This window comes from Mustela putorius, unplaced genomic scaffold, assembly GCF_011764305.1.
Source record: "Mustela putorius furo isolate JIRA1106 unplaced genomic scaffold, ASM1176430v1.1 tig00000765_pilon_pilon_pilon, whole genome shotgun sequence".
In the NCBI taxonomy this organism is placed as follows: domain Eukaryota; kingdom Metazoa; phylum Chordata; class Mammalia; order Carnivora; family Mustelidae; genus Mustela; species Mustela putorius.
This window is the reverse complement of record NW_025421470.1, coordinates 2,406,520-2,433,572: the sequence shown is the minus strand read 5'-3', so window position 1 is coordinate 2,433,572 and position 27,053 is coordinate 2,406,520. Positions and strand designations below refer to the sequence as shown.

Sequence of the window (27,053 nt, the reverse complement as noted above, 5' to 3'; positions counted from 1 at the left end):
CATGGAGCTGGGAGCCCAATGCGGGACTCGATCCCGGGACTCCAGGATCATGACCTGAGTCGAAGGCAGTCGTCCAACCAACTGAGCCACCCAGGCGTCCCTCAAATAAATCTTTTTTGAAAAGTTAAAGTGTTTTAGGTTTTTCTTTTAGAGAGGTGAGTGCAGGTCAGTTAGTGGGGAAGAAAAGGAAGCAATGGGCCACAAATCAAACTGTTGCCTTCACAGCTGGACGGAGGGTGGTCCATTCACAGCTCCCTGGGGAAGAGGTATTTGGTATGCAGAGAACCATACACATCCAGACCTATATTCACACTCACTGTAGGAGAAAAGATGGTCACTGAACTGACGAAACACGCTAATACTGCCTTAGGTGATTACAAATCCTGGTTTCATCCTAATAACTAGTCTGGATTCCTAGATGTGTTCCTCAGGGGTCTGCAGCTGAACCCACAGAAGTCAGGGGGACATGTGCAAACCTACATCAAGCACTCCCTTTCCAAAATCTAGCTTTTCTCACAGTTGAAGCAGTCCGTATTCCAATTAGTCTGGTTATGATGACCTTTGACAAGATCACACAGTAACTGCTGAGAATGACCAGACAGGACTGTCTTCACCACAGTCACATGTGGTGCTTACAGGCACATATGCCCTGGCACAGGGCTGCACATTTAGTACAAGAATATCAAGAAGAACTCAACAAAAGTAATTCCATTCACAATAACTTCAAAAATAAGAAAAAGGAATAAACTTAAGAAAAGCAGTTTAAGTCCTGTATATAAAAACTACAAAGCATCACCAAGGAAAAGTACAGAAGATCAATCAATGGAAAGACATACCATGTTCATGGACTGGAAGACTAATATTAGTAAGATGATAATCTCCCCAAACTGACCTACAGATTCAATGTCTACCAATCCCTGCCATAATTTCAGCAGGCTTCTTTGTTCAAAGAGATTATCCGATTCTAAAATGCATATGGAAATGCAAAAAAAAAAAAACTTGAAAAAGAAAAACAATGTTAAAGAGGACTAACACTGCCTGATTTCAAAAACAAAAACAAAAACTTATTATAAAGCTACAGAAATCAAACCAGTGTGGTACTAGCATAAACATAAACATATAAACCATGAAACATTAATATTTATGGCAACTGATTTTAGCAGAAGTACCAAGGCAATTCGATGGAAAAAGTATAATCTATTAAACAAATTGATGCTAAAACAACTAGATAAATATTCATATGTATAATAATATATATGTATTTCTTAAAAGAGTTTATTTATTTGACAGAGATCACAAGTAGACAGAGAGGCAGGCAGAGAGAGAGAGAGAGAAGCAGGCTCCCTGCTGAGCAGAGAGCCCAATGCAGGGCTCGATCCCAGGACCCTGAGATCTTGACCTGAGCCGAAGGCAGCGGCTTAATCCACTGAGCCACCCAGGCAACCCAAAATAATAATAATATTAACTCAAAATGCATCACAGACCTAAATGTAAAATCGCCAGGAAAAAGTGTCTCTGGCCCTAGGTGAGGCAAATTTCTTAGATGTCATAACAAAATCATAATCCATTAAAAAAACTGAACATCAAAATCAATAAACTAAATTATTTCCTTTTTTAAAAAAATATTTATTTATTTTGAGAGATAGTGTGAGAGAAGAGAGAGCAGAAGCAGAGTGGCAGCAGAGGCAGAGGGAGAAGCAGGCTCCCCACTGAGCCAGGAGCCTAAGGTGGGACTTGATCCCAGAAGCCTGGGATCATGACCTGAGCCGAAGGCAGACACTTCACTGACTGAGCCACCCAGGTGCCGCAAGAAACTCAATCACAGGAAACAAACAGGGTTGTTGGAGGGGGAAGGGGTGGGGGGATGGGTAACCGGGGGACAGGCATTCAGGAGGGCACGTGATGGAGTGAGCTCTGGGTGCTCTATGCCACTGACGAATCACTGACCTCTACCATGGAGACTAGTCACACACTGTGTGTTAACTACACTGAATTTAAATTTTTTTAAAAAGATGATGTTGGTTGGGAAAAAGGCCAAAGTTGTACACCTGAAACTCATGTTAACATTATATGTCAAGTTTGTTTCAGTAACAAAAACATAATTTAAAAAGGTAAAAGATGTGAACAGACATCTGTCTGAAAACTACACAAATGAATAATACACACGTGAAAAGATACTCACCACAAGGACAATGGAAATGAAAACCACAGTGAGATACCATTACACACTCGCGAGAACGGCTGTAACTCAAAGGACCAGCAATACCAAGTGTCCACAAGAATATGGAAAAGCAGGGCCTCCACGTTTCCCGGGTAGAAAGCAGGACAGCACACGCGCTCTGCCAGACGGTACGGCGGGTCCTCACGAGGTGAGCCGCACACTCACTGTCCGGCCCCAGAGCCACGCCCCCGGGGAGCCCCCAAGAACAATTACAGTACACACCCCCACGAGCACGTGTACGTGCACATTCAAGGCAGCATGACCCGTCAGAGTGAGAAGCTGCCTTGAGATCGAGAAAGTGTGGTACTGCAGGAAGGAATGACCGACGCGCTAATGTGAACGAACTTCCAAAGATTACACGACGGAGAAGACGACCTGTTGTGTTTCTGTTTCTACGAAACATTCAGAAGACGCAGACCGTTAGAGACAGCAGGTCTGGGGTAGCCTAGGGCGGAGCCAGGGACCGAGGACTAAGCATACACAGATACGGGATGGGAGTGTGGGATGGAAGGTTCCGAAAACCCGACAAACCCCAGCACCCGCTCGTGATAAAAATGCTTAGCAAACCAGCATCCGAAGGGAACGTCCTCAAGTCCATAAAAAGCATCTACAAAACACTGCAGCTACAATCGCATTTCGGCCTACAACGGGGAAGGCTGCAAGCGAATGGACGCAGGAGATACACAGCAAATCTCTGTATTTTCCACTCAACTTTGCTGTGAACCAACGGAATACTACTCAGCCATAAAAGAGAACAAAATCGGAGCGCCTGGGTGGCTCAGTCTGTTAAGCGTCTGCCTTCGGCTCAGGTCATGATCTCAGGGACCTGGGATCGAGGCCTGCATGGGGCTCCCTGCTCAGCGGGGAGTCTGCTTCTCCCTCTGCCTGTCTCCCCTCCCCCCCACCGCTCCTCCTCTGTCTCTCACTTTCTCTCTCTCTGATAAATAAAATCTTTAAGAAAAAAAAAAAAAGAAAATCTCACCATTTGCAATGACATGGATGGAACTAGAGAGTATTAGGACAAATACCAGATGATCTCATTTACACATAGAATGTAAGAAACCAAACAGACAGACAAAGGGGACAAACGGAGAGAGGGGCAAACCAAGAAACCGATTCTCAACTACACAGAACTCACTGATGGCGACTGCAGGGAGGTGGGCGGGGGCTGGGGGAAGTAGGGGTGGGGGGTCAGGGGCACCCGTCCTGAGGAGCACTGGGTGATGTACGAAGTGTTGAATCACTGTATTGTTCATCTGAAACGGATACAACTCTCTATGTAACTACCTGGAATTTAAATAAAAACTTAAAAAAAAAAACCCCAAGATCTATTTTTTTTTAAATCGTCCTTAGTGGTGAGAGATTGCCTTCCCCCAAGGTCAGGAGCAAGGCAAGCTGTCCGCTCTCGCCACTCTGATTAAACACAGTGGCAGAAGTTCCAGAGCGTGTAGAACACAGAAGAAACAAAAGGCAGAGACAGTAGAAGAACTAGCACTTTCCCTATCTGCAGATGCCACGATCGTCTATGTAAAATCTCAAGGAATCTAAAAAAATCCTCAGACTTCATAAGTGAGTCCAGCCAGCTCACAAGCTATAAGATCAACACACAAAAAGCAATCTCGTTTCCGTGTGCTAACAGCAAAAAAGTGAAAACTAAAATTTAAAACACAACACCACTCAAAATTGTTCCAAAGAAAATGAAATGCCAGGTACCTGGGTGGCTCAGTCAGTTAAGTGTCTGCCTTCAGCTCAAGTCATAATCCCAGGGTCCTGGGATCAAGCCCCAGGGATCATGACCTAGCTGAAGGCAGATGTTTAACGACTGAGCCACTCAGGTGCCCCACAAATAAAATCTTGGGGAAAAAAAAAGAAAAAAGAAAGGCATTCCAGCGCTGGTCCCATGCCTCCCACGGCCAGTCTACAGACCACTCTGAGTCAGCACTACAGGCCTACGCCTTGCCAAGACTTAGCACTGTCTGCCCAGGTCGGCCCCGCGATGCTGGTGGACCTCAGCAAGTAGTCTGGGCCCCTGACCCTGCAGGAAGTCAACAAGCAGCCAGGACACCCACTGCAGGTCAAATACACCAGGGCAGAGGTCAGACGAGCTGGGCAAAGTGTTGATGCCAATCAAGGTTAAGAATCAGCCCACCAGTATGGCATGGGATGGCCTTGACCCAGGCCTTGGTCACGACAGACCCAGACGCTCCCAGCAGGGCAATGGCTGCCTTCTCCGGAGGTCGACATGGAGGGCAGTGTCATCAGCAGCAGCACACTGCTCTCCAGTTACATGGGATCTGGGCCCCCACGCCTTCACCTTTATGTCTGTCTGGCTGCTTTACGAGCAGGTGGGCCGCGAGGTGGGACAAGGCCGTTCTCAGCAGCCAATCCAGAGACGGCTCTGGTAAATTCGAAGTGGCATCTTCCCACGAAAAGTATGAGCCTGGGCCCCTGGTGGCCAGCACGTGTTCCGGACTGAACAGAATGACGACGTGTCCAGCTCGGTGAGCAGCTGTCTGGAGGCAGAAAGGAGCCCAGAGCAGGGAAGAGCCTGGAGACGCCGAGCGGTATCTCGATTCGGGGGTGCCGGTAGATTTCCCCCTTCCCTGCTCCCCTTCTCCCAGACAGAGCTCGGGCTGACCTTCCCTTCTGCCTGTCCTTTGTAATTCAACAGTCATACCTTTATGTTCTGATCAAATCTGAACTCTGTCTTGGAGGACATGTTGGTGCTAGGATGGCATAAATCATCAACATAAGAAGAGCAACTCAGAATTTAAAGAAGAAAAAATTCAGGTGAGAAGATCCGGTCTACGGGAATAGAGCAGAGCATCAACGATTCTTTAAGGGAGGTTTTAAAAAACAGATTTTTTTTTTTTAAACCAGGTTCCTTGCTGCTGCCTTTGCGAGTCTGAGTCTGGAGTTGGCCTGACGGCACCTTCTGGTCCGTCTTCATGACACCGCCAGCCCCCTAGTATGCTATGTCGGAGACTGGTTACTGGGGGTCAGTGTCTCTGGTTCCTTTAAAGAGGGTACTGGAAGGAGCTACAGGGAGAGTCGCTTTGTGGCTCTGCGCGGTGGTCTAGACGAGCTGTGGGGCTGGGTGAGTAAGCCCCAGGTGTCCGCCATTAAACTGATCGCTCTTCACTGGAGGAAGGAAAGCCAGTCTGGAGTTTCCAAATGGTGTATTAATTCTGCAACTTGCTTACAGTTGAATAAAAATAAAAACGTTCTGTGAAACCAAAAAATAAAAAAGAAAGAAAATGAAAGCCTTCAGTAAAAATCTAAAAAAACGTGTATAGGATCCGTGTGCGGAAAATTACAGGCCGCTGATGAGAGAGATTAAAGACAACGCACAGAAGCGGAAAGACGTGCTTTGTCGACGGACGGCAGAACACGACAGACAGGATCGCGGCTCTCCCTAAACTCACCTGCAGGCATGACGCCGTTCCCATCAAAATCCCAGCACGAATGTTTACAGACACAGAGAAGCTTATTACAAAACGTATATGGAGAAGTAAAGGGCCTTTCTAGACAATTTGGGGAAAGAAATGTTCGACAGGAAGAAACCTTTCCCCAACGCTGGGGCTCACTACATGGCCACGGTAACCTGGCCAGTGAGCTCTGGCGGGAGAACAGCTCCCGGACACGAGAAGCCAGAACACGCCTGACGGACCCCCCAGAGGTCTAGAGCAGGTCCATGGAAGAAACAGCATCTCTTCCACCAAGCACAAGAGCCCCTGGGAGAAAAAAAAAAAAAAAAAAAACCTCAACCAAAATTTATAACTTAAACAAAACTTGCCTCAACATGGATCAAGAATTTAAACATAACATAGGAAAATATCAGACAAATGGAAATCGTGGGGACCTAGGGCCACAGGGAAAGTTCCTAGAGCACAAAATCCACAACCACAGAAGAAAGCAAGCCACAGACAGGACCCCAGCAGACGGAACGCGTGTGCTCCGGGAGGACCCCAGCAAGAGGGGGAGCACCTCACTCCCGCCTGCCACGAGCGGTCGGCAAACCGCCCGTCCGGTAACGGACGTCTGCCTGGCGGGTGGTAAGACCCTCCCAACGGGCAAAAGCAGCAGCTCACTGGAAAGTGGGCAAAAGACACGAGCGGATCCAGGAGAGGACGCGCAGACGGCCAATGAGCATGTCGGCAGGCCTCGACGCGATCAGCCGGGAAAGAGCCGCCAAGTCAGGCCAGCACACGCCTGCCGAAACAGCCGAAACAGAACCAGCGACACCACCAGATGCCGGGTAGGACGCGGAACAAGAGAATCACTCACGGGCTGCCAGAGGGAACGTAAAATGGAGCAGCCGCTCTGCTAAACAAGTTGGCGATTCCTTACAAAACCAAACATGCAGGGGCACCTGGGTGGCTCCGCCCCTGACTCTTGTTTTTGACTCAGTCCGTGATCTTACAGTGGTGGGCTCGGGCCCCGTCAGCCCTCACTCGGCAGGGAGTCAGCTGGAGAGTCTCTCTCTCCCTCTGCCCCTCCCCTCACTCATGCCCCCTCTCTTTCTAAAATAAACCAATCTCTTAAAAAAAAAAAAAAAAGAATTGGGGCGCCTGCGTGGCTCAGTGGGTTAAGCCTCTGCCTTCAGCTCAGGTCATGATCTCAGGGTCCTGGGATTGAGCCCCACATCGGGCTCTCTGCTCAGCGGGGAGCCTGCTTCCCCCCACCTCTGCCTGCCTCTCTGCCTACTTGTGATCTCTCTCTGTCAAATAGATAAAATCCTTAAAAACAAAACAAAACAGGAAACATGCATTAGCATGCAACCCAGTGACTGCAAATTTAGGCATTTACCCAAAGAAATGAAAACGCACGATCACACAGAAACCTACGCACGGATGCTCACTGTCCCGCTCTTGGTAACAGTGAAAAGCCGGAAACCACCCAACTGTCCTTCGAGGGAGGAAGTTAGTTAGATAGCTGTGACAGCTCCGTGCTGTGGAATAAAAAGGAACAGACTCCTGATTGCAAGAATTTGGATGAATTTGAGGGAAAAAAGTCATTTTCATGACATCCCCTTTCCGTGACATTCTTGACATAAAATTACAAGGACTGACATGGCAGCTACGTGTTGGTGGTTGCCAGAAGGCGAGCGCGGGGAGCAGGGGACGTGTGGCTGCAGCAGGGGGCCGTGAAGGGACGTCCATGCTGATCTCCGAGTTCACCCTCTAGAAGATGGTGGTGGTCCCAGGAACGTCCCCGTGGGACAGAACTGCACTGGGGGGGCGCCTGCGGGGGTCAGTCGCTGACCGTCCGACTCCTGCTCTCCACTCAGGTTCTGATCTCTGCGTCATGGGGTCGGCTCCGTGGGGCCCCACACCCAGCAGGGAGTTTACTCGTCCCTCTCGCTCGGCTCCTCCCCCAGCGCACACGAAGTAAATGAAATCTTCTTTAAAAAACTGCACAGAACCAGTTAGACACACACACACAGAAGTGCGTGTGCACCGGTGATGGACAGACACACCCCGAGGGTCGTCCCCCTGGTCTCCCGCTCGTGCCACACACCGCAGTGAGCCCAGATGCTGCCACAGGGCACACTGGGCGCAGGGCACAGGGGACCTCCCTGGATTTCTCCGTACCTTCCTGCCATGCATAATTCTTTTTAAAAACTTTAACCAAAAGCAACATGGGCTGTGGTAATACTGCACACGCACACACAGTCACTACAGGTGACCCAACTCCACTGGCACGACAGGTCTCTCTGTCACACGAAACATCTCTCAAGAGAGCGGCTGGTAAAGTAAGAAACAGTAATTAAGTCCTGACAAGTTCACATGGGTAAAGTGGATCCTCATGGGGCACTCTCCGGCCGGCCCCCGAGTCCACGGCAAGGCCCAGCTGGCCTCGCACTGATCTGATTCAACCACCACAAGCAAGCTTTCCTTGTCCGGTGGCCGTTCTCGGGGGGCAGGGGCCGGGGCTGCGGCTCGGCTAGCACACGTCTTTATGAGCTGGAGCCCACACTGTGTTTCCTCATCGCATCGTACTGCCTGGACCCAGAAGCTTCTGTCTGTCGCGCGTGACGTCTGCCCACACCACAGCACTTGCTGGCAAAGCTCTCATCTGGGGTCCGGCCCCTGCATTCCTTCCGGATTGCACAAGTCTAAAAGAAGCTTCCAGAGTTCGCCTCATGATCTGTGCAGACCTGGACAGAGACCACAGAAAAGGCTACGGAAAAGGCAGCTGTCCCTTCTGTACAACGAGAAGAGACGTGGCCTTGCCACGGCAAACTTGAAAGGGCTCCCCTCTGTATCACGGTGGCAGGACAATTAAACAGGAAACTTCAGTGGAAACAGGAAATCGTTTAATCCAAAATATCTGCACATTTTAACTCAGGGCAAACTGTCAGGGCAGGAACACGCTACTCGTCTGACCTTCCTCTACCAGGCCCTTTCATCCTCTACGCTCGCGCTTTACCGGAATGGCTTATTTTTTTCTGTTCTTTATTGATTTAAGAGCGTGCAGAGGCACGCACGAGCCCATGAGCAGGGGAGCGGTGCAGGGGGAGACGCTCTCAAGCTGGTGCCACACCAGCACAGATCTCAGGGTCAGCACCACCTGAGACCATGACCTAAGCCAAGTCAAGAGTCAGATGCTCAAACCCCTCAGGCCCCAGGTGCCTGGGCGTACTTTTAAGTGTCGCATCTGAAATGCTCACAAAGCGCCCATTTTCCCTATCCTTATTGATTAAGGAAGAAAAGGAAAGCGAAGATTCTGCCCAGTTAAGTCTCAACCTTAACAAGGACGTCTCAGCAATTTCAGTAAGTCACGAACCGACAGGCACGTGGCTAACTTTTACCAAATTCCTTCTGGTCTGCCGGCCGACTTCCTTGAGACCAGGAACCCTTGGGGCCCCGACAAACGAGCCAGCCCTCCACCTTAGCTCAGCGTGACCTAGCCTAGGACAAAGCTAAGATTCAACTTTCATTATGTGACACTCGACCTCACTCAGTCTCGAGACTAAAACTCTTTCCCTGACCTTTTCTGCTTGCTCAGTATTAAAGTCTGTACAAAACCCACCAGTTTGGGGGAAAGTCCACAGCAGCCACAAACCGTCGGAACTCCCTCCCGTAAGGAGGCAGCATGACCAGACACTCCGCAGGAGGCAACGGGCCTGTGACCCGCTACCTGGCCCCCTCCAGGCTGACAGCGCCTCCTGAGCCCGCCGTGCCGGGACGACCACGGGAGAAGCACGGACAGCGGCGGGCCACCCGCGGGCGCACAGGGAACGGCATATGCTAGCTACTGTTCCTCGTACTGTTACCGTCTCAGTGGTTAAAAATGAAAACATACACACTTCAAATTTCATCAGATGTGGCAGGACCATTCCAGTTTTATAGACGAGAAGGGGAAACAACTAAGTCCACACAAACACCATGAATGTGTAATTTTGAAGAAATACTATTAGTCTCAGCAAATAATAAAATTCATCGGCTACTTCTAACATCAACAATTCATGATCAGTAATGATCCCCTAGGTTAAGTACAAATATTTCTAATTAATACATCTCTGATTATAAATTATAATGTGCACTTTTTTCAAGATTCTTATCATGCTGTGGCTTTTAATGTCCAAGAGTGGTCTTTTTTTTTTTTTAAGATTTTATTTATTAATTTGATAGAGAGAGTGAGAGGGAACACAAGCAGGGGGAGTGGCAGGGAGCCTGACACGGGGCTCAATCCCAGGACCCTGAGACCATGACCTGAGCCCAAGGCTGACACTTCGCCGATGGAGCCACCCAGGTGCCCTGAAGTGGAAACATAAAAATTAGGGGCGTCTGGGTGGCTCCGTTGGTTGAGCGTCTGACTCCTGACTCCAGCTCAGGCCATGACCTTGGGGGCCCTGAGATCTTCCCTGCATCTGGCTCCTCGCTCAGCGGCGAGTCTGCTTCTTTCTCGCTCTCCCTCTCCCACTGCCCCCACTCGCGCGCCCACACATGCTCTCTCTCTCAAATAAGTCTTTTAAAAAAATGAAAAGTAAAAAGAGTAATATAAACAGGAAGTGACAATCACAAGGCATCCAGTAAAGAGCCTCCACATGAAATGGTCAAAAAATCAAATGTTTGACTATTTTCCAAGCATTCAGAATTACACGTTTTATTATTATTTTAGGACTTACGCATTATTTTAGAGAGAGAGAGCACGCACATGCGCAAGAGCACGGGGATGGGGAGTGGGGGAGGGAGAGAGAGAGAGAATCTCCAGTGGACGCCTCGCTGAGCACTGGGCCTGACGCAGGGCTCGATCCCAGGACCCTGAGATCACAACCGGAGGGGAAATCAAGAGTCTGACACCTAATGGACTGAGCCCCCCAGGCGCCCCCATAATTCTGTACATTTTAAACTACAGTCTTTGAGGCTCAAGGGCTGGCGCGGCCGCCACAGCGCTCCGTGGGGTGTCCGGCAGCGGCCTGCGGGCCTCGTACCTTCTTCTCTCTCATGCTGTCAGCCTGCACAGCCTCCAGGCGGGCTCTGAAGTGCGCACAGTCTGTCCTCAGTTGCTCTACCTCTTGCTCTTTCCTTTCCAGGCCTGGAAAGAGAGAGACACAATAACACTCAGCGTTTCAAAGCACGAGTCCCCTCTGAGAACCCACCATGCCACATCTTTTAGGAAAACGGGCCCTGGCTGCTCAGGGGGGCTAAGTCACAGAACCGGGCCTTCGATGACCAGCATTCTAAAAGTTCTGCTTTCCAGGTTTCTGTCCGTTTTTAGCCCATACCAGACAGTACTTTTGTTGTTGTTTTCAGTCTTGGGTTTTAAGACCTCATTTTACTGCCAGACTCGTAGTCAAGGCTTTAAGGAAGTGGGTTATGTAAGAGACTGAAGGCAGGGCTGAGAAGCCCGCCTGCCTCGTGGCACAGACTTGGATCTGCTCCACAGCAAGCAGGAGGCGGCTCGGCACAGAGACAGTGGCAGCCGGGGCTGATTCACACCGACTGGCAGACTGACTCAGGAGGAAGAGCTGCGGCAGCTGTCAACAGAGGGGCGGCAGCAGCCGGGATCGGACCAGAAAAGGCCACCGTGAGAGCAAGGAGCTAAGGTTTTCTTCCTCTCCACGAGAGTCATTCAGATGGGTGATTCGAAAGCCCACAAAAATCCTCAAGATATCCACATTTGGGTCTGAAATCAAAATTGATTTTTAATTTTTTTTAAGATTTTATTTATATGACAGAAAGAGAAATCACAAGCAGCAGAGAGGCAGGCAGGGGGTGGGGGGGAAGCAGGCTCCCCGCTGAGCAGAGAACCTGATGCGGGGCTCGATCCCAGGACCCTGGGACCATGACCTGAGCCGAAGGCAGAGGCTTAACCCACTCAGGCATCCCACGTCTGATCAATTTTAAATAAAAGATATTATGATGTAGAAATACTGACATTTAAAAAGCAAAGAAATATAGGACTTAAAAATTTAAGCGTCCTGACTTCAGGCACTAAGAAATCTCCCATTTTTATGCGACCGTAGATTGAGAGCTGAGGGGAATGCAGCCCTCGCACCTTCTCCGACTCAAGCAGCAATGCTGTGGACAGTGGTCCCCACGTGTTACTGTCCATCAGGAGCCCCTAAAGGGCAGAGCTGCCAATTCAGGCCTGGGAACCTGCCCTTCCAGCAAGTTCTCAGGTGAGGCAGATGGCGCTGGTCTGGGAACAGACTTTGAGAGGTTTGGCTTCAGGACGACAGCCTGGTCTCTGGTCATTAACACAATGAAATCAACACACAACCAGCGAGAGCCAGCGCGAGCCCAGCACCCGGAACGAGGGGGCGGAAAACCAGAAGGTGGTGGGAAGCAGCAGCCTGCGAGCTGGCACTTCCCTCTACCTGAGGGGGAGACGGCTGGCGGCACTCGCTCGGGGGAGGTGCGGACAAGAGGAGGGGTGCGGCTTCGTGGCCCAGGGCTGGAGAAGGCGGGGGACTGCCAAGAACAGCAGGGCATCCCCGAAGCTCTGGAGAAACGGAGTCTGCGTGTTCCAGGGAACCTCTGTCCTAGAGAGAAGATTAGCACCTAAAGCTGCAAACTCAGTACAGATTCTGAAACCGGCTGGCAGGAGTGCTCTTAAAATGCGTTTCTCAGAAGCCACGGGAAATACCGTGGGACTATCTCTTCTGCTCAAGTCTTTCTTCTGCCACGTATCATGCCACATCGGGACCCTCCCCGGGATTCTGCTCCGCCTCCAAGCCCCGGCCGCCCAGGAAATCAGCCATCACTCCAGGGCTATGCTTGGACAGCTGCACACCTGCGCCGTATAACAACGTAAATGAAGACCTGCATTATTTGTAATTATGAGGGAACTATGAAGTGCACGTGGTCAGCAAAAAAAAGAAAAATGGAACTAAAATAAAATTATTAGTGGTGCAAGCTTTTTCTTTCCAGCTCACTTCTGAATTTGCTGGTATCATCAAGCTGCACGTCACTCAAACGTGGCAAAGGAGACACAACATCTCATGTCTACAAGCCGTACCTACAAAAATAGGCAGGAATTAATTCTGGCCGCCCAAAAGTTTCTCATTAGGACAACTTCACAGTCGCCCGGTGTAGCTGTACCTGACCTTGCCACAGGCTGCCATAATGAGGGGCAGGATCAGACATCCCACTCCCCGCCAGGTGCCCCACAAAATTCCAAGTCCGCACCCGCCCACCCCAAGCACCCTGAGGCGGCGGGCGCCTTTCCGCTGTACGAGGCCGCCGCCTGGTGGCTGGGGGGGAGCACTGCCACCGCCTTCCGACAAAACCCACACCTTGCTTTTCTCCCGAGGCCCCCAGCGGGGCCTGCAGCCCTGAACAAACCCCTGGCAAGGCAGACATTTTCAGGGTTCATTTTCCCATACACCCCAAATCCCTACAATGGCACTTGGAATTTTATAAATATTTGTCACACAGAAGAATTTCACTTCTCTACCCACTCCTTCTGCTACCCCTCGAACAGAGAAAAACACACAGCCACTGCGATTAGGCCTAATGATGAGAAGATGCTGCTTCCATGACTTTTTTTTAAAAACCAGAGAGAAGACGACACCTGTTGGTTAAGCAACTGCCTTTGGCTCAGGGCATGATCCCGGAGCCCCAGGGTCAAGCCCCGCCTCGGGCTCCCGGCTCCACGCGGAGTCTGCTTCTTCTGACCTTCCCCCCACCCACGCTCTCTCTCACCATCTCTTTCTCAAATAAATAAATAAATAAAATCTTAAATAAAAAAACAAAACAGGGACAGAAGGAGTATGGACAGTGAATGACACATTACATATAGTCGAGACATGATCTTATCCAGCCTCGGTATCAGAACAGGAAAGGAGCTGCCCCCCAGCCGACACCGTCTTCTGACTTCTGGTCTCCGGCACCGGCCTCACTGTCGGCGGAGCGAAAGGGCGGCCAGGACGGACTCCCAGTGCAGAGACGCGATCTGCGCCACAGGCGTTTCCACGTCGATATGGCTTCCGAAATGCACATTCCTTCTTTAAGTTTTAGTAACACGAGAATGACTGTACCCCTTAAGCTAACTTGTTCACGGGAAGGGTGCGGAGAACTATCAGCGACAGGAGACAGCGCTACAAAGGAAAAGCTGCGCTTCTAAAATACCGAGCGAATACATGGAAGCCCTGTGAGAGAGATCACGGTCTCCTACCCTGCCTCTGTCACCGGCGCCCACACCAGACGCAGTAACTGCCAGCTGCTTCACGTTAACATCAAAGTATTATTTTTGACCAAAACAGCTTCACGTTAACATCAAAGTATTATTTTTGACCAAAACAGCTTAAGATCCCAAATCCAAAAGAAAGGGTTTTTGGTGTTTTTTTTTAATATTTCATTTATTTATTTGACAGAGATCACAAGCAGGCAGAGAGGCAGGCAGAGAGAGAGAGGGAAGCAGGCTCCCTGCTGAGCAGAGAGCCCGATGTGGGGCTCGATCCCAGGACCCCGAGATCATGACCTGAGCTGAAGGCAGAGGCTTTAACCCCGAGCCACCCAGGCGCCCCCAAAAGAAAGTGTCTTTAATAGCTCTTAACTTCTCCACGTCAGTCTCTAATAGGTTTAGAAAAGAATTCATAATTAGCTGCTGATGGACCCTGTCTTTGGAAGATGTGCAACAGAGCACCACCAAGTGGACAGTTTATGACAACAGAAACAGCTTCTGCCCTAGATCCAGAGGCCAGTGTCAGCGGGCCTGGGCTCTCTCTGAAACCTGTGGGTGAGGATCCTTCTCTGGCTCCTCCGGCTTTCAGCAGCCTGGATCTTCCAGGATTCCCATCAGCCTCCACGGTCACTGGGCTTGCTCCCAGTCTCCTCACATCAGCTTCCCTGTGCACAGCTGTCTCTGGGTCCAAATGTACCCTTCCGTAAGGACACCAGTCATCCTGGATCAGGACCCATCCTAAAGATCTCATGTTCACTTAATCAGCCTGTCCACAGTGTAAGTTCAGAAAGTGGAAAAATGAGAATACTTCAGGGTTCATTAAAAGGGGGGGCTTTAGTTAAAGAGCCTAAGTGCATTTCAGATCCTTCTACACACTAGACGCCAGTGGAACAACACCTTAATTAACCGTAATTGTGTTTTAAACAAACCAAAGGGGGGAGAGGAAAAGAGTTGGAACCAGAACATGGAAATAGCATTTTTTTTTCCCCATGCTGCCAAAATTCTGCTCCCCAAACCGCTCTTCTTCTACCTTAAAGGCCACTGGAGTTTTCTTCTATAAGACGAAGATCACATGTGACTAACAGGAATCCGCTCTGTGCTGGCATTGCCAATGGACTTGGCAGCACCTGTGTCACCGCCGGCAGCATCTGAAGGTGGGAGCTCCTTGCGCTCCCTGTAAAGTCCCAGGGGAAAGGGGCAGGCTTTGTCCTTTGTGTGTCTCGATCTTACCTAGCAGTGCTTGACAGATGCCGGGCACATAGTGAACACCTCCCTAACGGACTTAGAAACTACGTTCACTGAACACTTGAAAATAAATGCCGTCACAAACAACTAAGATCGATCTTGCCGAAGTCAAGAGATCTGCTAACGTATTTCTCAAACCAGAGAGACGGGAAATGTTTCCGTTGATTGGCACATGAACGCCCAGTTAAAGACGGTGTCAGAGTGATACGTTCCAACACCGTCGCTGCTGTCTCCACCGTGGCTACCATCCCCCTCCTCTGTGCCCCTCGGGCCTACCCTCCACCACGCTCTGTGTTCCAGGAGTATGCAGTCTCCCAGGCTTTCAGCCTCCTCTTCAGTTGGGACAGTGACAGTCTCCACAGGGACCGGGGTCAGAGACCTGCTAGGACACCCGCTTCTCTGCGCCATTCCTGCCGACCTTCCAGCCGCAGTAACCACCTTCTGGGGGAGGGACCTGCCCTCGTGTGTACTGGCAGCTCTCGGGGCAGTCCTGGCACCACAGTCCTCTAGTTGCCAGGGGTGACCCTCGTGCGTCTCCCCCAAACCCTGCCCACACCTGTGTGCCCTCACTACCCTCATTACACTTCTGGTGGCCCCTTTTGTTCTCGCCGAACATTGGGCAGGAGACACTCTGATATTAGAGACTTGGGTCACTAGAAACTTTGGGTCATTATTTGATTTTAAAAATCTCTTTTATTTAAAGACTTTATTTTTACGTCATCTCTACACCCAGCGTGGGGCTCAAACTCACACCCCCGTATCGCGAGTCCCCGCTCCACCGACGGGGCCAGCCAGGTGCCCCTGTAACCCCTTCTCGCCATCTCCTCTCCCATCGGACTGGCGCTCTCTCTCCTTCCCGTGCCCAGGGACCAGAACGCCTCGTTCTCTGAGCTGAAACAGAGGCTCCCTCTTCGCATTAACACCAGACTCTTGGGAAATTAATCTCGAAACACCCACCAACACTTTAGAGACCGCGCAGTACACTGGCCTTCAAACCCGCTGCTGACAACGTAAGAGAGCCTAAAGGACACGTATGTTCTACAAACACTTTTTCCATTTTACGAGGTTTCCCGAACTTTTTCAAACTTACAGAACATCGCATGAGTAAAAATAATACAGACAATACCCATATTCCTCTTACCCAGACGTATGTGCGGCAACACTTCACGTCTGCTCATCACTCCCCGCCCCCCACACACACTAAGGATAATGTCCTACACACCTACTCGGCCTGGTTGTCAACTTTAGAAAAATTAGTATTAATACCTCTAACTAATCTACCACTGACATTCAGATTCTGTCGAAAGACCCCAAACTGCCCTTTACAGTATTTTCTGCTTCCCGGCACCACCACCAGTCCAGGGGCAGGTATGGCCTTCAGTTTTACCTTCAGCCTCCTTTAATTCGGATCGTATGCACGGCCTGTCTTTATGACATCACGGTGTGTTTTCAACAACTTAAAAATCACGACCACATACGTGGAAGGGCTTCCATTTCCAGCTGCGACCGCGAGGCGGCACAGCAACCTTCCCTTGGGGAATCATCAGGAGAGCGGAATTTAAACCAACTAAGCCCTCTGGAGGCATGTGAGAGTTACTGAGCTACGGGGGCCCTCGGGCCAGCACCCAGGAGCCGGAACAGGCCATGCGGCACAGGAGCCCCGCCTCCCACCCCTTTCCTGCCAGGGACCTTGGCATATTCCAAAGCAGCACAGGCAACAAGGCCAGCACCCAGGAGCCGGAACAGGCCATGCGGCACAGGAGCCCCGCCTCCCACCCCTTTCCTGCCAGGGACCTTGGCATATTCCAAAGCAGCACAGGCAACAAGGCAGCAAAGCTGGACAGAGAAGTCAGCAGTGCACGGAGCTGGGAAATGAAAATAAGCTACAGAGCGGTTCGATAGCCAGGACTTGGGGTGGGCCGCGGTCCCAGAACAGACGGAAGCATAGAGAAGTGCGCTGAGGTCAGAGCCACCTTCTTCTTCCAGGCACTCAGCAACACGTCAGCAGCACACAGACGCTGCAGAGGTGGACAGACAGTGCAGGGGAGGGGGGATGACTCGTTAGAGAAATTACTACCATCCAAAGCCTCCACAAGTGTTCACTTTTTAAAAATCTGTTAATCAATAAAAAAATTACCGAGATTACCAAGAGGGAAAGTAGACACTACAAGCAGACCAGGAGGTGACCCAGTCAATGGAGTTGCCAGATCCAGAGCTTTAAAATAACTGTGGTTAATGTTCCGGCAAAAGACAAGAAGAGAATTCCATTGGGAAGCTGGAATAAAACACAACCAAGTAAAAAATCAGTATTAAAAACTAGTAAGGGGGCGCCTGAGTGGCTCAGCGGGTTAAGCTTCTGCCTTCAGCTCACGTCATGATCTCAGGGTCCTAGGATCGAGCCTCACATCGGGCTCTCTGCTTGGCAGGGAGCCTGCTTCCCCCGCTCCCTCTGCTTGTTTCTCTGCCTGCTGGTGATCTCGCTCTCTCTCTCTCTCTGTGTCAAATAAATAAAATCTTTAAAAAAAAAAAAAAAACAGCTAAAAAACTAGTAAGTACTGATAACAAACAATATGAAAACAAATAATAAAACTAACAAAAGAATTCAGAATCAAATCCGCACATGCCAGCCGCTTAGAACAAAACCAACTGTAGTACAGGACGGAGGGCTGTGTTCTCAGTAAATGGTGCTGGGCCAGTTGGCCACATGCGGCCACTGCCTGTTTCTTAAACAGACAAGGATGACGAGAGTCACATAATACTTCATCAGCAGAAGGTTCTACGCGACCATGCTGACATGTACAAATTTTAAATCACACAGAATAACTCTCTCCTGTTGCTAAAGAAAATCAGCCAGGTCTCTCCCCGTGTATCATGGCTGCACTGCTCCTTATTCATTACTGATGTTCCCGGAACAAAACAAGGCTAGTTCACAGTATTAGCACTTAAACACGTATTTAAATAAAAAGTTTTGAAAGGTTAAAACTAATGTTGCAGGGCAGGGTATGTGCTTTGGTGAGTGCTGTGAAGTGTGTAAACCTGGTGATTCACAGACCTGTACCCCTGGGGATAAAAATATATGTTTATAAAAAATAAAAAATTAAAAAAAAAAAACTAATGTTGCAGATTTTAAAATATAAGAAACGAGACCATAATTTTCGCTTGGTGTCAACAGGAAATGGTACCTGATTCCATCCCCAGACTCTGGGGTGAGTGTCTGACACCTGCCGCTCAGATGTCCGCTTGTTGCTAAGTTACGTCACCCACCATCGCAGAGGCAGCATATGTGTTTACAAAGCATCTTACAGGACAGGCCAGTGGCTTTTCCACCACCTCTCTCCAAATGCACCTGGGTCAGTAGGACAGGTCGGGAGTTGTTGGACCCTGTGACTTCACTGTAAAACAAAAACATCTGACCCACGGGCTTCACACTTTCAGATCAGTTTCACTGAAAAGCATCATGATGCTGCAGAGTGAAATGTTGAAAACTTCACCATTTGCAATTCCTTATCTCTACGATTTGTGTCTTTTCCCTGTTACTTGAAAACCAAACCTAAAAATAGAAGTTGGACACTGAAGATGGTACTGCATCTGATTTCCAAAACCTGTAACATTATATTTTGTTTTCATCAGAACTCCTTCATTGTGCTGATCTTACAAGTAACGTTCTGACAGAATCTTCTAAATATGCCGAAAATGTAACTTCCCTCTATTTTACATATTGTACCACATATAAACAGGATTTTTTTTTTTTTCTAATAGGATTCTAGGGGCAGCTGAGTGGCTCAGTCGGTCAGAGTCCAACTCTTGATTCAGCTCAGGTCATGGCTTGAGGGCCATGAGACAGAGACCCATGATGGGCTCTGTGCTCGGCGGGGAGTCTGCTTGAGGTTCTCTCCCTCTGTCCCTCCCATGCTTACACACACTCTCTCTCTATAAATTAAGTAAGTCTTTCACGCAGTATAATACCCTCTAGTTCCGTCCATGTCATCACAAATGGCAAGATTTCATTTCTTTTGATGGCTGCATAGTATTCCATTGTGTATATATATTCCTCTTTATCCACTCATCTGTGGATGGACACCTACGTTCTTTCCAGTTTGGCTATTGTGGACACTGCCTGATATGAGGAAGTGAAGATGCAATGTGGGGGGTTAGGGGGTAGGAAAAGAATAAATAAAACAAGATGGGATCAGGAGGGAGACAAACCATAAGAGATCCGGGGGGAGGGGGATAGGGAGAGGGAGGTGGGGTTATGGATATTGGGGAGGGTATGTGTTATGGTGAGTGCTGTGAAGTGTGTAAACCTGGCGACTCACAGACCTGTACCCCTGGGGCAAATAATACATTATATGTTAATTTAAAAATTTAAAAAAATAAAAATTTAAGAAAAGGGGAAAAAATAAACAACATGTCAATTTATAAGTAAAAAATATGTCGATAAGTTCTTTAAATTAAAAAAATAAAATAAGAAAGTCTTTAAAAAATAAGACTCTGGTTTAAGACACACGTTTTTCCCCATAAGCCAGCCATCGCACTACTGGGTATTTACCCCGAAGACACAAATGCAGTGATCCGAAGGGGCACGTGCACCCCAATGTTCACAGCAGTAGTGTCCACAAGACAAACTATGGAAAGAGCCCATGGCAAGATGTCCGTCCACGGATGAACGGATGGAGTACATGTGGTGTATCTACACAGTGGAATACTCTGCAGCCACAAAAGAAATGAAATCTTGCCGTCTGCAAGGAGGTGGATGGAACAGAGGGTATCATGCTGAGCGAGATAAGCCAATCAGGAAAGACAATTATCACATGATCTCCCTGATATGAGGAAGTTGAGAAACAAGACAGAGGATCCTAAGGGAAGAGAGGAAAAAAAGGAAACAAGATGAAACTAGAGAGGGAAACAAACCCTAGGAGACTCTATTTTTTTTTTTTTTAAGATTTTATTATTTATTTGACAGAGAGCGCATGAGAGGAGAGAGGTCAGTGGGAGAAGCAGACTCCCCGCCGAGCAGGGAGCCCGATGTGGGGCTCGATTCCAGGACTCCAGGATCATGACCTGAGCCGAAGGCAGTCGATTAACCAACGGCACCACCCAGGCACCTGACAAACCCTAAGAGACTCTTAATCTCAGGAGACAACTGAGGGTTGCTGGAGGGGTGGTGGGTAGGGGACGGGGTGGCCGGACACTGGGGAGAGCATGTGCTATGGTGAGGGCTGGGAATGGTGTAAGATGATGAATCACAGACCTGTACCCCGGAGACAAATAATACATTATATGTTAATAAAAGTAAGTAAAATAAGTAGTAATAAAGATAAAACTTTTGACACACACTGACACAGTAATAACTCCGTCGTTGTTAGATGAACAGACGCGAGACGGTGAGACCAGGGAGTGAGTTAACTTCTGCTGGTACGTCCAAGTCTCTGCTTCGCCGAGGTCACCTTACGGAGGCCTGAGGACCCACAGGTACCCCCATTCCACGCAGATAAGAAAGAACAAGAATTCGAACAAGGTCAGTCGCACTCCTAACCCTCTCTAACCGTTTTCCGAACTCACGGAGCGGCGCGGTCCGGGCCGGAATGGCGCTGCTGGCTCAGGGCACTTTCTTCACTCGGTCCAGCAAGTGCTCAGGGGCCCCTCGGCCTGTGGGGGTCCTCCTCCCTGAGGGCTTCCCGCAGAGAGTCTCAGTGTAAGTCTCACTACCTTCTGAGGCAAACAGCCCCGGCCCCGCCTTACAGGCAGGGACACGTCCGAGAGTTCGGCCGAAGCAGTGTCCAGGCCACTCCGTATTTCCACGCGGAGCCCTGGCCTCGCCTCGCACCGAGACTAATCACTTCTTCGTGGGCCCGTCCGCGCCGCCCGCACAGCCATCATCCCGCGGTCGGAGGACGCCCAGGCCTCCCCCCGCGAGCATCTATCGTTAATTCCCCTCCCTTCCGCCCAAGTCCTCACACTGTCCCTTCGCTCCGATACAGAAATCGTCTGCTGAGGACGACGTCTAGTCGCTACCTCAGCATCAGGTCCGCGGGGTAACTTCCACCTACTTCCACCTGCCTCTCGTCGCAAATTAAAGACAATAAACTACAATTATTTTGTCTTCCACGAACCGCGGACGTTTACTGACCCTGACTCCCCCATACCCCAATCCTTGCTCCACGTATCAAGCAGAAGGAAGAGCTCACAGGCCGGCAGGCAACCCCGCGGTCTCCGGGCTGGGACGTGCACACACGCCATGACCCCAGCCGAGAACACCCTCCTCTTACCCTCTAACAGAGCCCGCCTCGCTCCTCAACACTCCCCTATCCCCGGAAGACCTCAGGAGCAGCAGGAGCTGCCCCAATCCAAATTCCACCGCATCCGCCCGGCTCCCTACAGGGAGTGACTACGCTGGAGCCGGAATTAAGTCCCGCTCACGGCTTGACACTCGTTTGTTGGTTGGACGTGGGGCCCGCAGGCCTGAGCCCAAGAAGCAACCACACCTACGCCCCAAACGAAGCTTCCCCTCGAGGCAGGCCGAGCTGCCCCGGCCTCGCTCCCCGCCCGCGCTCATTCCTCGCGGCGTCACCTCCTAGCTGACAAGTGCACACGGACTGTAGTGCGAAGGCAGCTCTGATCCTGGTCCAGGCCAAGAGCCCTCCTAGAGCACACGGAGTGTCCAGCAGCTCCCGCTGCCGCCTTGTGGTCCCCGGGTGGCCTCTGAGGGAGCCATTCTCAAGGCCACGGCGCCCGTGACTGGTCTCAGAAGGCCCAGGTAAGAGTCGCCGAACCCAGTCCTTACAAAATGGAAAAGGACAGGATCTTTCTTCAGCTCACGTCACCCAAGCAGCAAAAATGCAGCCAAAACTGGGTAAAAGCTGCTCCAGGAGGACATCTTCTAGGCCGGGCCTAGGTGGCCACAGCACACCGGCCCCACGGGAACCAAGCAATTCAGAAGGAACAACGCGCAAGGAAAGGGGAAGCCCCTCCGGACCAAATACCCAGGCACAGAGAACGCGTGGGAGGCCAACGCGGGGCCCCGCCCCCCACGCCTGTCACCGGAGGAGGACAGTAACATGACACTCTCAGAAGGACAGCAGCTCTCAGAAGGACAGCACCGTATGCCGTAAGAACGCCCGGCGGGACCCACGGTTAGACCGAGCCTGTCTAGGCAGTCAGGCAAGCACTGAGTACGCACTGAGGTTCAGTCCAGCAACACAGAGCCCTTCGAGCCGCCTACCGTTTGGTTCAGGTTCTTGGGTGGCAGTGCTTTCAGGGGAGCTGGTTTTCTTTTTTTTTTTTTTGTCTTTATCCTAAAAGCGAGGAGAAGCCATGGAAGACACAAGCAGGGGAATGACATCACCAAAGAGCTACGAAAAGCCACACGGCGACAGGCTGAAAGTGATGGTGAGTGGACAAACAGGAGGCAGGGATGCAGCGACATGATGGGAGCCTGGGCTCGGTGGCCGCGGTGGCTGCGGTGGCCGCGGGCTCGTGAATTCAGGATCCAGCCAGGAGGGGACGTGTGAGGACTTATGGAAAGAGAGGTGGGGGCAGGGGCGGAAGGGGAGTGAATAGTGAGGAGGGGTGGGCCCTGAGGGGGATCCTAGGTCTCTAGGTGAAGCTTCTGCCCACCCAGGAACACCGAGGAAGCCCAGAGGTAGGGGAGGGCAGGGACAGCATGAGTCAGAGGTAGGACAGAGGAAACCTGTCCTGCAGTTTGTGGGGCTGGCCAGCAGAGGTGTGAACCCAGCTGCCAAGTCACCAGGAAACGACGGTTCTCCCGAGAACACAGCCTGGCAGTAAAGGGTCACAGCGACCCCTGTCAGGGACGGCTGATTTCTTACGCACAACAAGCTCATTCCATTCCGTCAATGTTGCTGTTTGGAATGACACCAGTAAAAAGGAAACCTCCCTCGGTCCCCTGCGGGGTCAAAGTCACTGGGACAAAGGGAAGCAGCCCCGCTTTCTCGCTAGCTGCACAACTTCAAACAAGGGACGTCCAGACACAATTTTCTACGTTGATCTAAACTTTGTAGCATTCAAAGAAACGAGGCCTGGGTCCACGGCAGTAGGACACGGTGATGGCCCCACGCACAGCCCTACTTCGCCTGCAGCCCAGCAGATCAATGTGGTTTAATGTGCGCTTCGCCTAAACTCGACCCTTTCCCCAAACCCACAACTCTAGCTTCTCGTTGGCAAGGTGCCCCCAGTTCCTCAGGGTGTGTCTCCCTCCGGTAAGGAAGCAACGAACCTGGCCTGGCCGGACCGGGGCTGCTTCCTGACGGCTGCAGGCTGACGAGGACAAATGCTGAGAACTTGACACAAGGTGAGACCAGAAGAAATGCCAAGTAGGAGTGGGATACGGGGCCCTAACTGAGCCTGGCGGTTTGGGCCAAACCTAGGGCCAGAGATGAACCTGGGGGCCCTGGCACCAAGCTGGGAACGAAAACTGAGTGCCTGCAACCGCCCACAGAAGAGCCGTGGAGTGACGGGAAGGGCCCTAAGCCTGAACTTCAGGCATCTCCACTAGCCAAAAGGCTGCTGCAGAGGATGCACCCGCCAAGCAAACCATGACCAAAGGGCCAGAGGGCGGGAGAGAGGACGACCGGGCCTGGGGACCACGAGGAAAGAGCTCCTGAAGTCTCACGGACCTCGTCGGCACGGATCTGTTCGTGGCCCTTGCTCTCGTACGCACAACTTTGATTTTGTGATCTCTGAAGACCGACTAAGGACGGACTCGTGCTAACCAACCCAGGAGACCCCGCTGTAGTTTCCAGAACGCCGGCTCACTAATTTGCAAAGAAGCCCAAGCACTCAGCACGCCAACATGCTCTGCTTCGAGTGCACGTGGGTGACTAGCTGCTCTCAGGTCAGGGGGCTGAGCGTGAGCTCAAAACCAGGGGCTGGGAAGCCGGGGACCTGGAGCTATGACATAACCGGTGACCTACAGCATATCCCGCAGGGTCTCCATCGCCGATGTTGACATCTGCGGGCAGGACGGCTTAGAGAGAGCAGCGCAGGGGCTGGTGAGGCACCCGGAGGCTAGCAACAGCCCTCCAGGAGGACGACGCGGAGAACACCTGTCACCAGAGCCCAGCGAGAGCGGAGACTCGCTGGAGGTCCTGGGGTGGGAGTCACGGCCTGGAGGGAGCAGGAGGAAGCACCCAACCTCTCTCCGTCCATGAGGCCGTCCACTTGCAAGCCCTGCTGGCGGCCAGCAAGGAGGCCAGAGGCAGGCTGTGTGCAGGAGCCCCCGTCCAGAGCACGCCACAGGGTAGCCCAGGGCGGATCTGGGGGCTCCAAAGAGAAGCTCAGCAGGACAGGGGACGTGGTGGCCGTGAGCACCCTCCCTTCTCACCGTGCCGGCTGCCGTCCTGACCAGGAGCATCTGCACAAACCAGAACTGTGTGCTGTTGGGTCCCGAGAGCGCTCTGCCCACGCCGGCGCTGGACACACACTCCGACCCCCAGAAACACGTCTGGAGAGCAGGCCAGGCCGGGCGGCGGCCAGTGCAGGGGGCCGGACCAGCCTGAAGCGCCAAACACTGGCTCAGGACCACTCACCGCGGTCAGGGAACCGCAGAACCGATCCGCAGAACCGATCCCAGAATCTAAGAGCCTTGCAGCGGCTCCGGCGCGCAGGCCAAACCTCAGACCCCGCGTGGACAAGGCCCGGCACTTCTGCACTTCAGTCAGTCCTAGAAGCGACCTGGCCGCCGGCGGGGCCCCTGGGTGGGGCCGTCACCCCTGCAGCTCCTGACTTCGGCTCGGGTCGTGCCCTCCGGGTTGGGGGGCTGAGCCCACGGGAGGCCTCAGGCCCAGCAGAGTCAGCCGGGGACTCTCCGCCTCTCTCTGAAGCCCAGAAATCTCACCCCCGAGCGACTGCCCTGTCCACTCGCCGCGGCACAAGTGAACACGCGCCGGTCACCGACGCAGTTAACACCTCGCGCGGCGTGGGGGGGCGCGACCCCGCCCGCCCCGGCCCTGAGCGCTGGAGCGCAGCCGCGGGGAGTCCGCCGCGTCCGCACGGCCGGAGCAGAGGCCGGAGGGCAGGGCCCGGGCGGCGGGCGCCTCTCCCGCGCCAGCCCAGCGCCCGCGGCCCGCAGCCCCGCCGCCCGCGGCCCCGCCCGCGGCCCCGCAGCCCCGCCGCCCCGCCGCCGCCGCGGAGGACACTCACTCTTCTCGGCGATCTTCAGCCTCCGGAAGCTCTCCAGCACGTCCCCGCTCAGAATGCGGGGCAGGAAGTCCCGGATCTGCATCACTTCCGTCGTCAGCCGCTCCAGGTCCTTCTTGCGGACTTTAACGAACTCCTCTCGGGCCCCCGCGCGCTGCAAGACAGGCAGGTGTCCCCGCGGCCGGCCCCGCGCCCGCGCCCCGCACGCCCCGGAGGGAGCCGGCTGCGGCCCTTCGCCGGCACCGGGCCCCCCGACGGCCGAGTCGACGCCGGCCGCCCCGCGCCCAGCTCCCCGCACGAAGCCGCAGCTGCCCCCTCGGGCCGGCCCGCAGCGTCCTCCGCCCCCCGGGGTCGGGCCGCCCACAGGCTCGGGGGGCGCCGCGAACGGGCGCGAGCAGGCCGACGCCCGGGGCTCCCCCACCTTCCTCACCGGCAGCGGGGGCCACGGCGCGGGGACCTGGGCCCGAGGGCCGGCTCCCTGCACACGTCCGGCCGTCGCGGCCCCGGCCCCAGCGGTCAGCGGCCCCGCCGGACCCCCGGCCCCCGCGCAGGGCCACCCCGCCACCGACCAGGCCCCGGGCCGCCGGGGCGCACCGCGCAAGCCCAAACGGGCGGCCGCCCGGCGCGGGAAGGCCGGGGGGGCGGGGGGCAGCCCGGGCCTCCTCACTGACCCGACAGGCCTCCTCACTGACCCGACAGGCCTCCTCAGCGCCGCCTGCCTCGCCCATGGCCGCCGCCGCCGCCTCGGCTCCGTGCGCCTGCGCCGCGCCCTCTGACCCTTCAGGCCGAAAGCGCGGGAACGCGACCACGCGCGGCCGAAAACGGAGCGCAGTGAGGGTCAAACCTCGCAGAGCGGCAGCGGCGTTCTCGGCTCCGCGGACGAGGGTTGCGGTGGGCGAGATCGCACGTGCGCTGTCCCGGCTCGCCCGGACTTTTTAAAGTCGTTAACTGCAAAGTAGAAGGACAGGGAGACCCGAGTGTAAGTGGCAAGTTAGGGAAGTCGAACCGGACCTGCCCTGCTTGGGGGGCGGTGCTTTCGAGGGACCGTCCGCACACGGCGGGCGGCCACGCTCCCTCGCGGGGCTCTGAGCGACACTAGCGAGGCCCGAAGCTTTCGGACAGCGGGCTCCGCGTCTGCCCTGGATAGGGAGGGCGGTCCGGCCAGCTGGCGCCGCAGCTGAGACGCCCACCGCCAGCTGGAAGAGGCCACCTCGTCCATTCGCTTGCCCCCGCGTGCCCGCCGAGTTTGCAAAGTAGGGTGCAGCCCGTGGATCAGGGGGACGGGGTGACTGCACAACTAAGACTTCGTCCGTTTCTGTAACTGGCCGGCAACAACAACGTCAGGGTCCCCTGCCCGTTGTCCAGGCCTGGGAACAGGCTCAACCACACTCTAAATCCCTACATCCATGTCGGGACCTGTACCAGCCCATCATCCCCTGCCTCTGTCCTTGTACCTGCGTCTGGCCCTGCTTCCCTGCACCGACCTGACGCTGACCCTGCCATTCCCTGCCGCGACACCTGACGCTGACCGTGTCCTGCCCTGCACCAAGATATTGACCCTGTCATCCCCTTCACCGAGACCTGACCCTGACCCTGCCACCCCCTGCACTGAGACCTGACCCTGACCCTGCCATCCCCGCACAGAGACCTGACCCTGTCCCTGCCACCCCCTGCACAGAGACCTGACCCTGTCCCTGCCACCCCCGCACAGAGACCTGACCCTGACCCTGCCACCCCCGCACAGAGACCTGACCCTGACCCTGCCACCCCCGCACAGAGACCTGACCCTGAC

At 53.0% G+C, this 27,053-nt stretch overlaps 1 protein-coding gene across 19 annotated transcripts in view; it reads right to left on the bottom strand.

Annotated features, from left to right (window-relative positions):
* LOC101683404 (heat shock transcription factor 2 binding protein) overlaps positions 1-27,053 on the bottom strand; it is a 106,287-nt gene that overhangs the window by 78,628 nt on the left and 606 nt on the right. For 12 of the 19 annotated variants that reach the window (XM_045084379.1, XM_045084376.1, XM_045084383.1 and 9 more), the window contains exons 2-5: positions 25,933-26,209; positions 25,265-25,415; positions 12,051-12,215; positions 10,662-10,765 (exon numbers count right to left, since the gene is read on the bottom strand). In XM_045084379.1, coding sequence (XP_044940314.1) covers positions 10,662-10,765; positions 12,051-12,215; positions 25,265-25,415; positions 25,933-25,989 — 477 coding nt within the window. In that variant the 5' untranslated portion in view covers positions 25,990-26,209. Of the gene's footprint in view, positions 1-10,661; positions 10,766-12,050; positions 12,216-25,264; positions 25,416-25,932; positions 26,905-27,053 lie in introns of those variants that run through there. The other 7 variants (XM_045084385.1, XM_045084386.1, XM_045084390.1 and 4 more) reach the window with 5 other exon arrangements.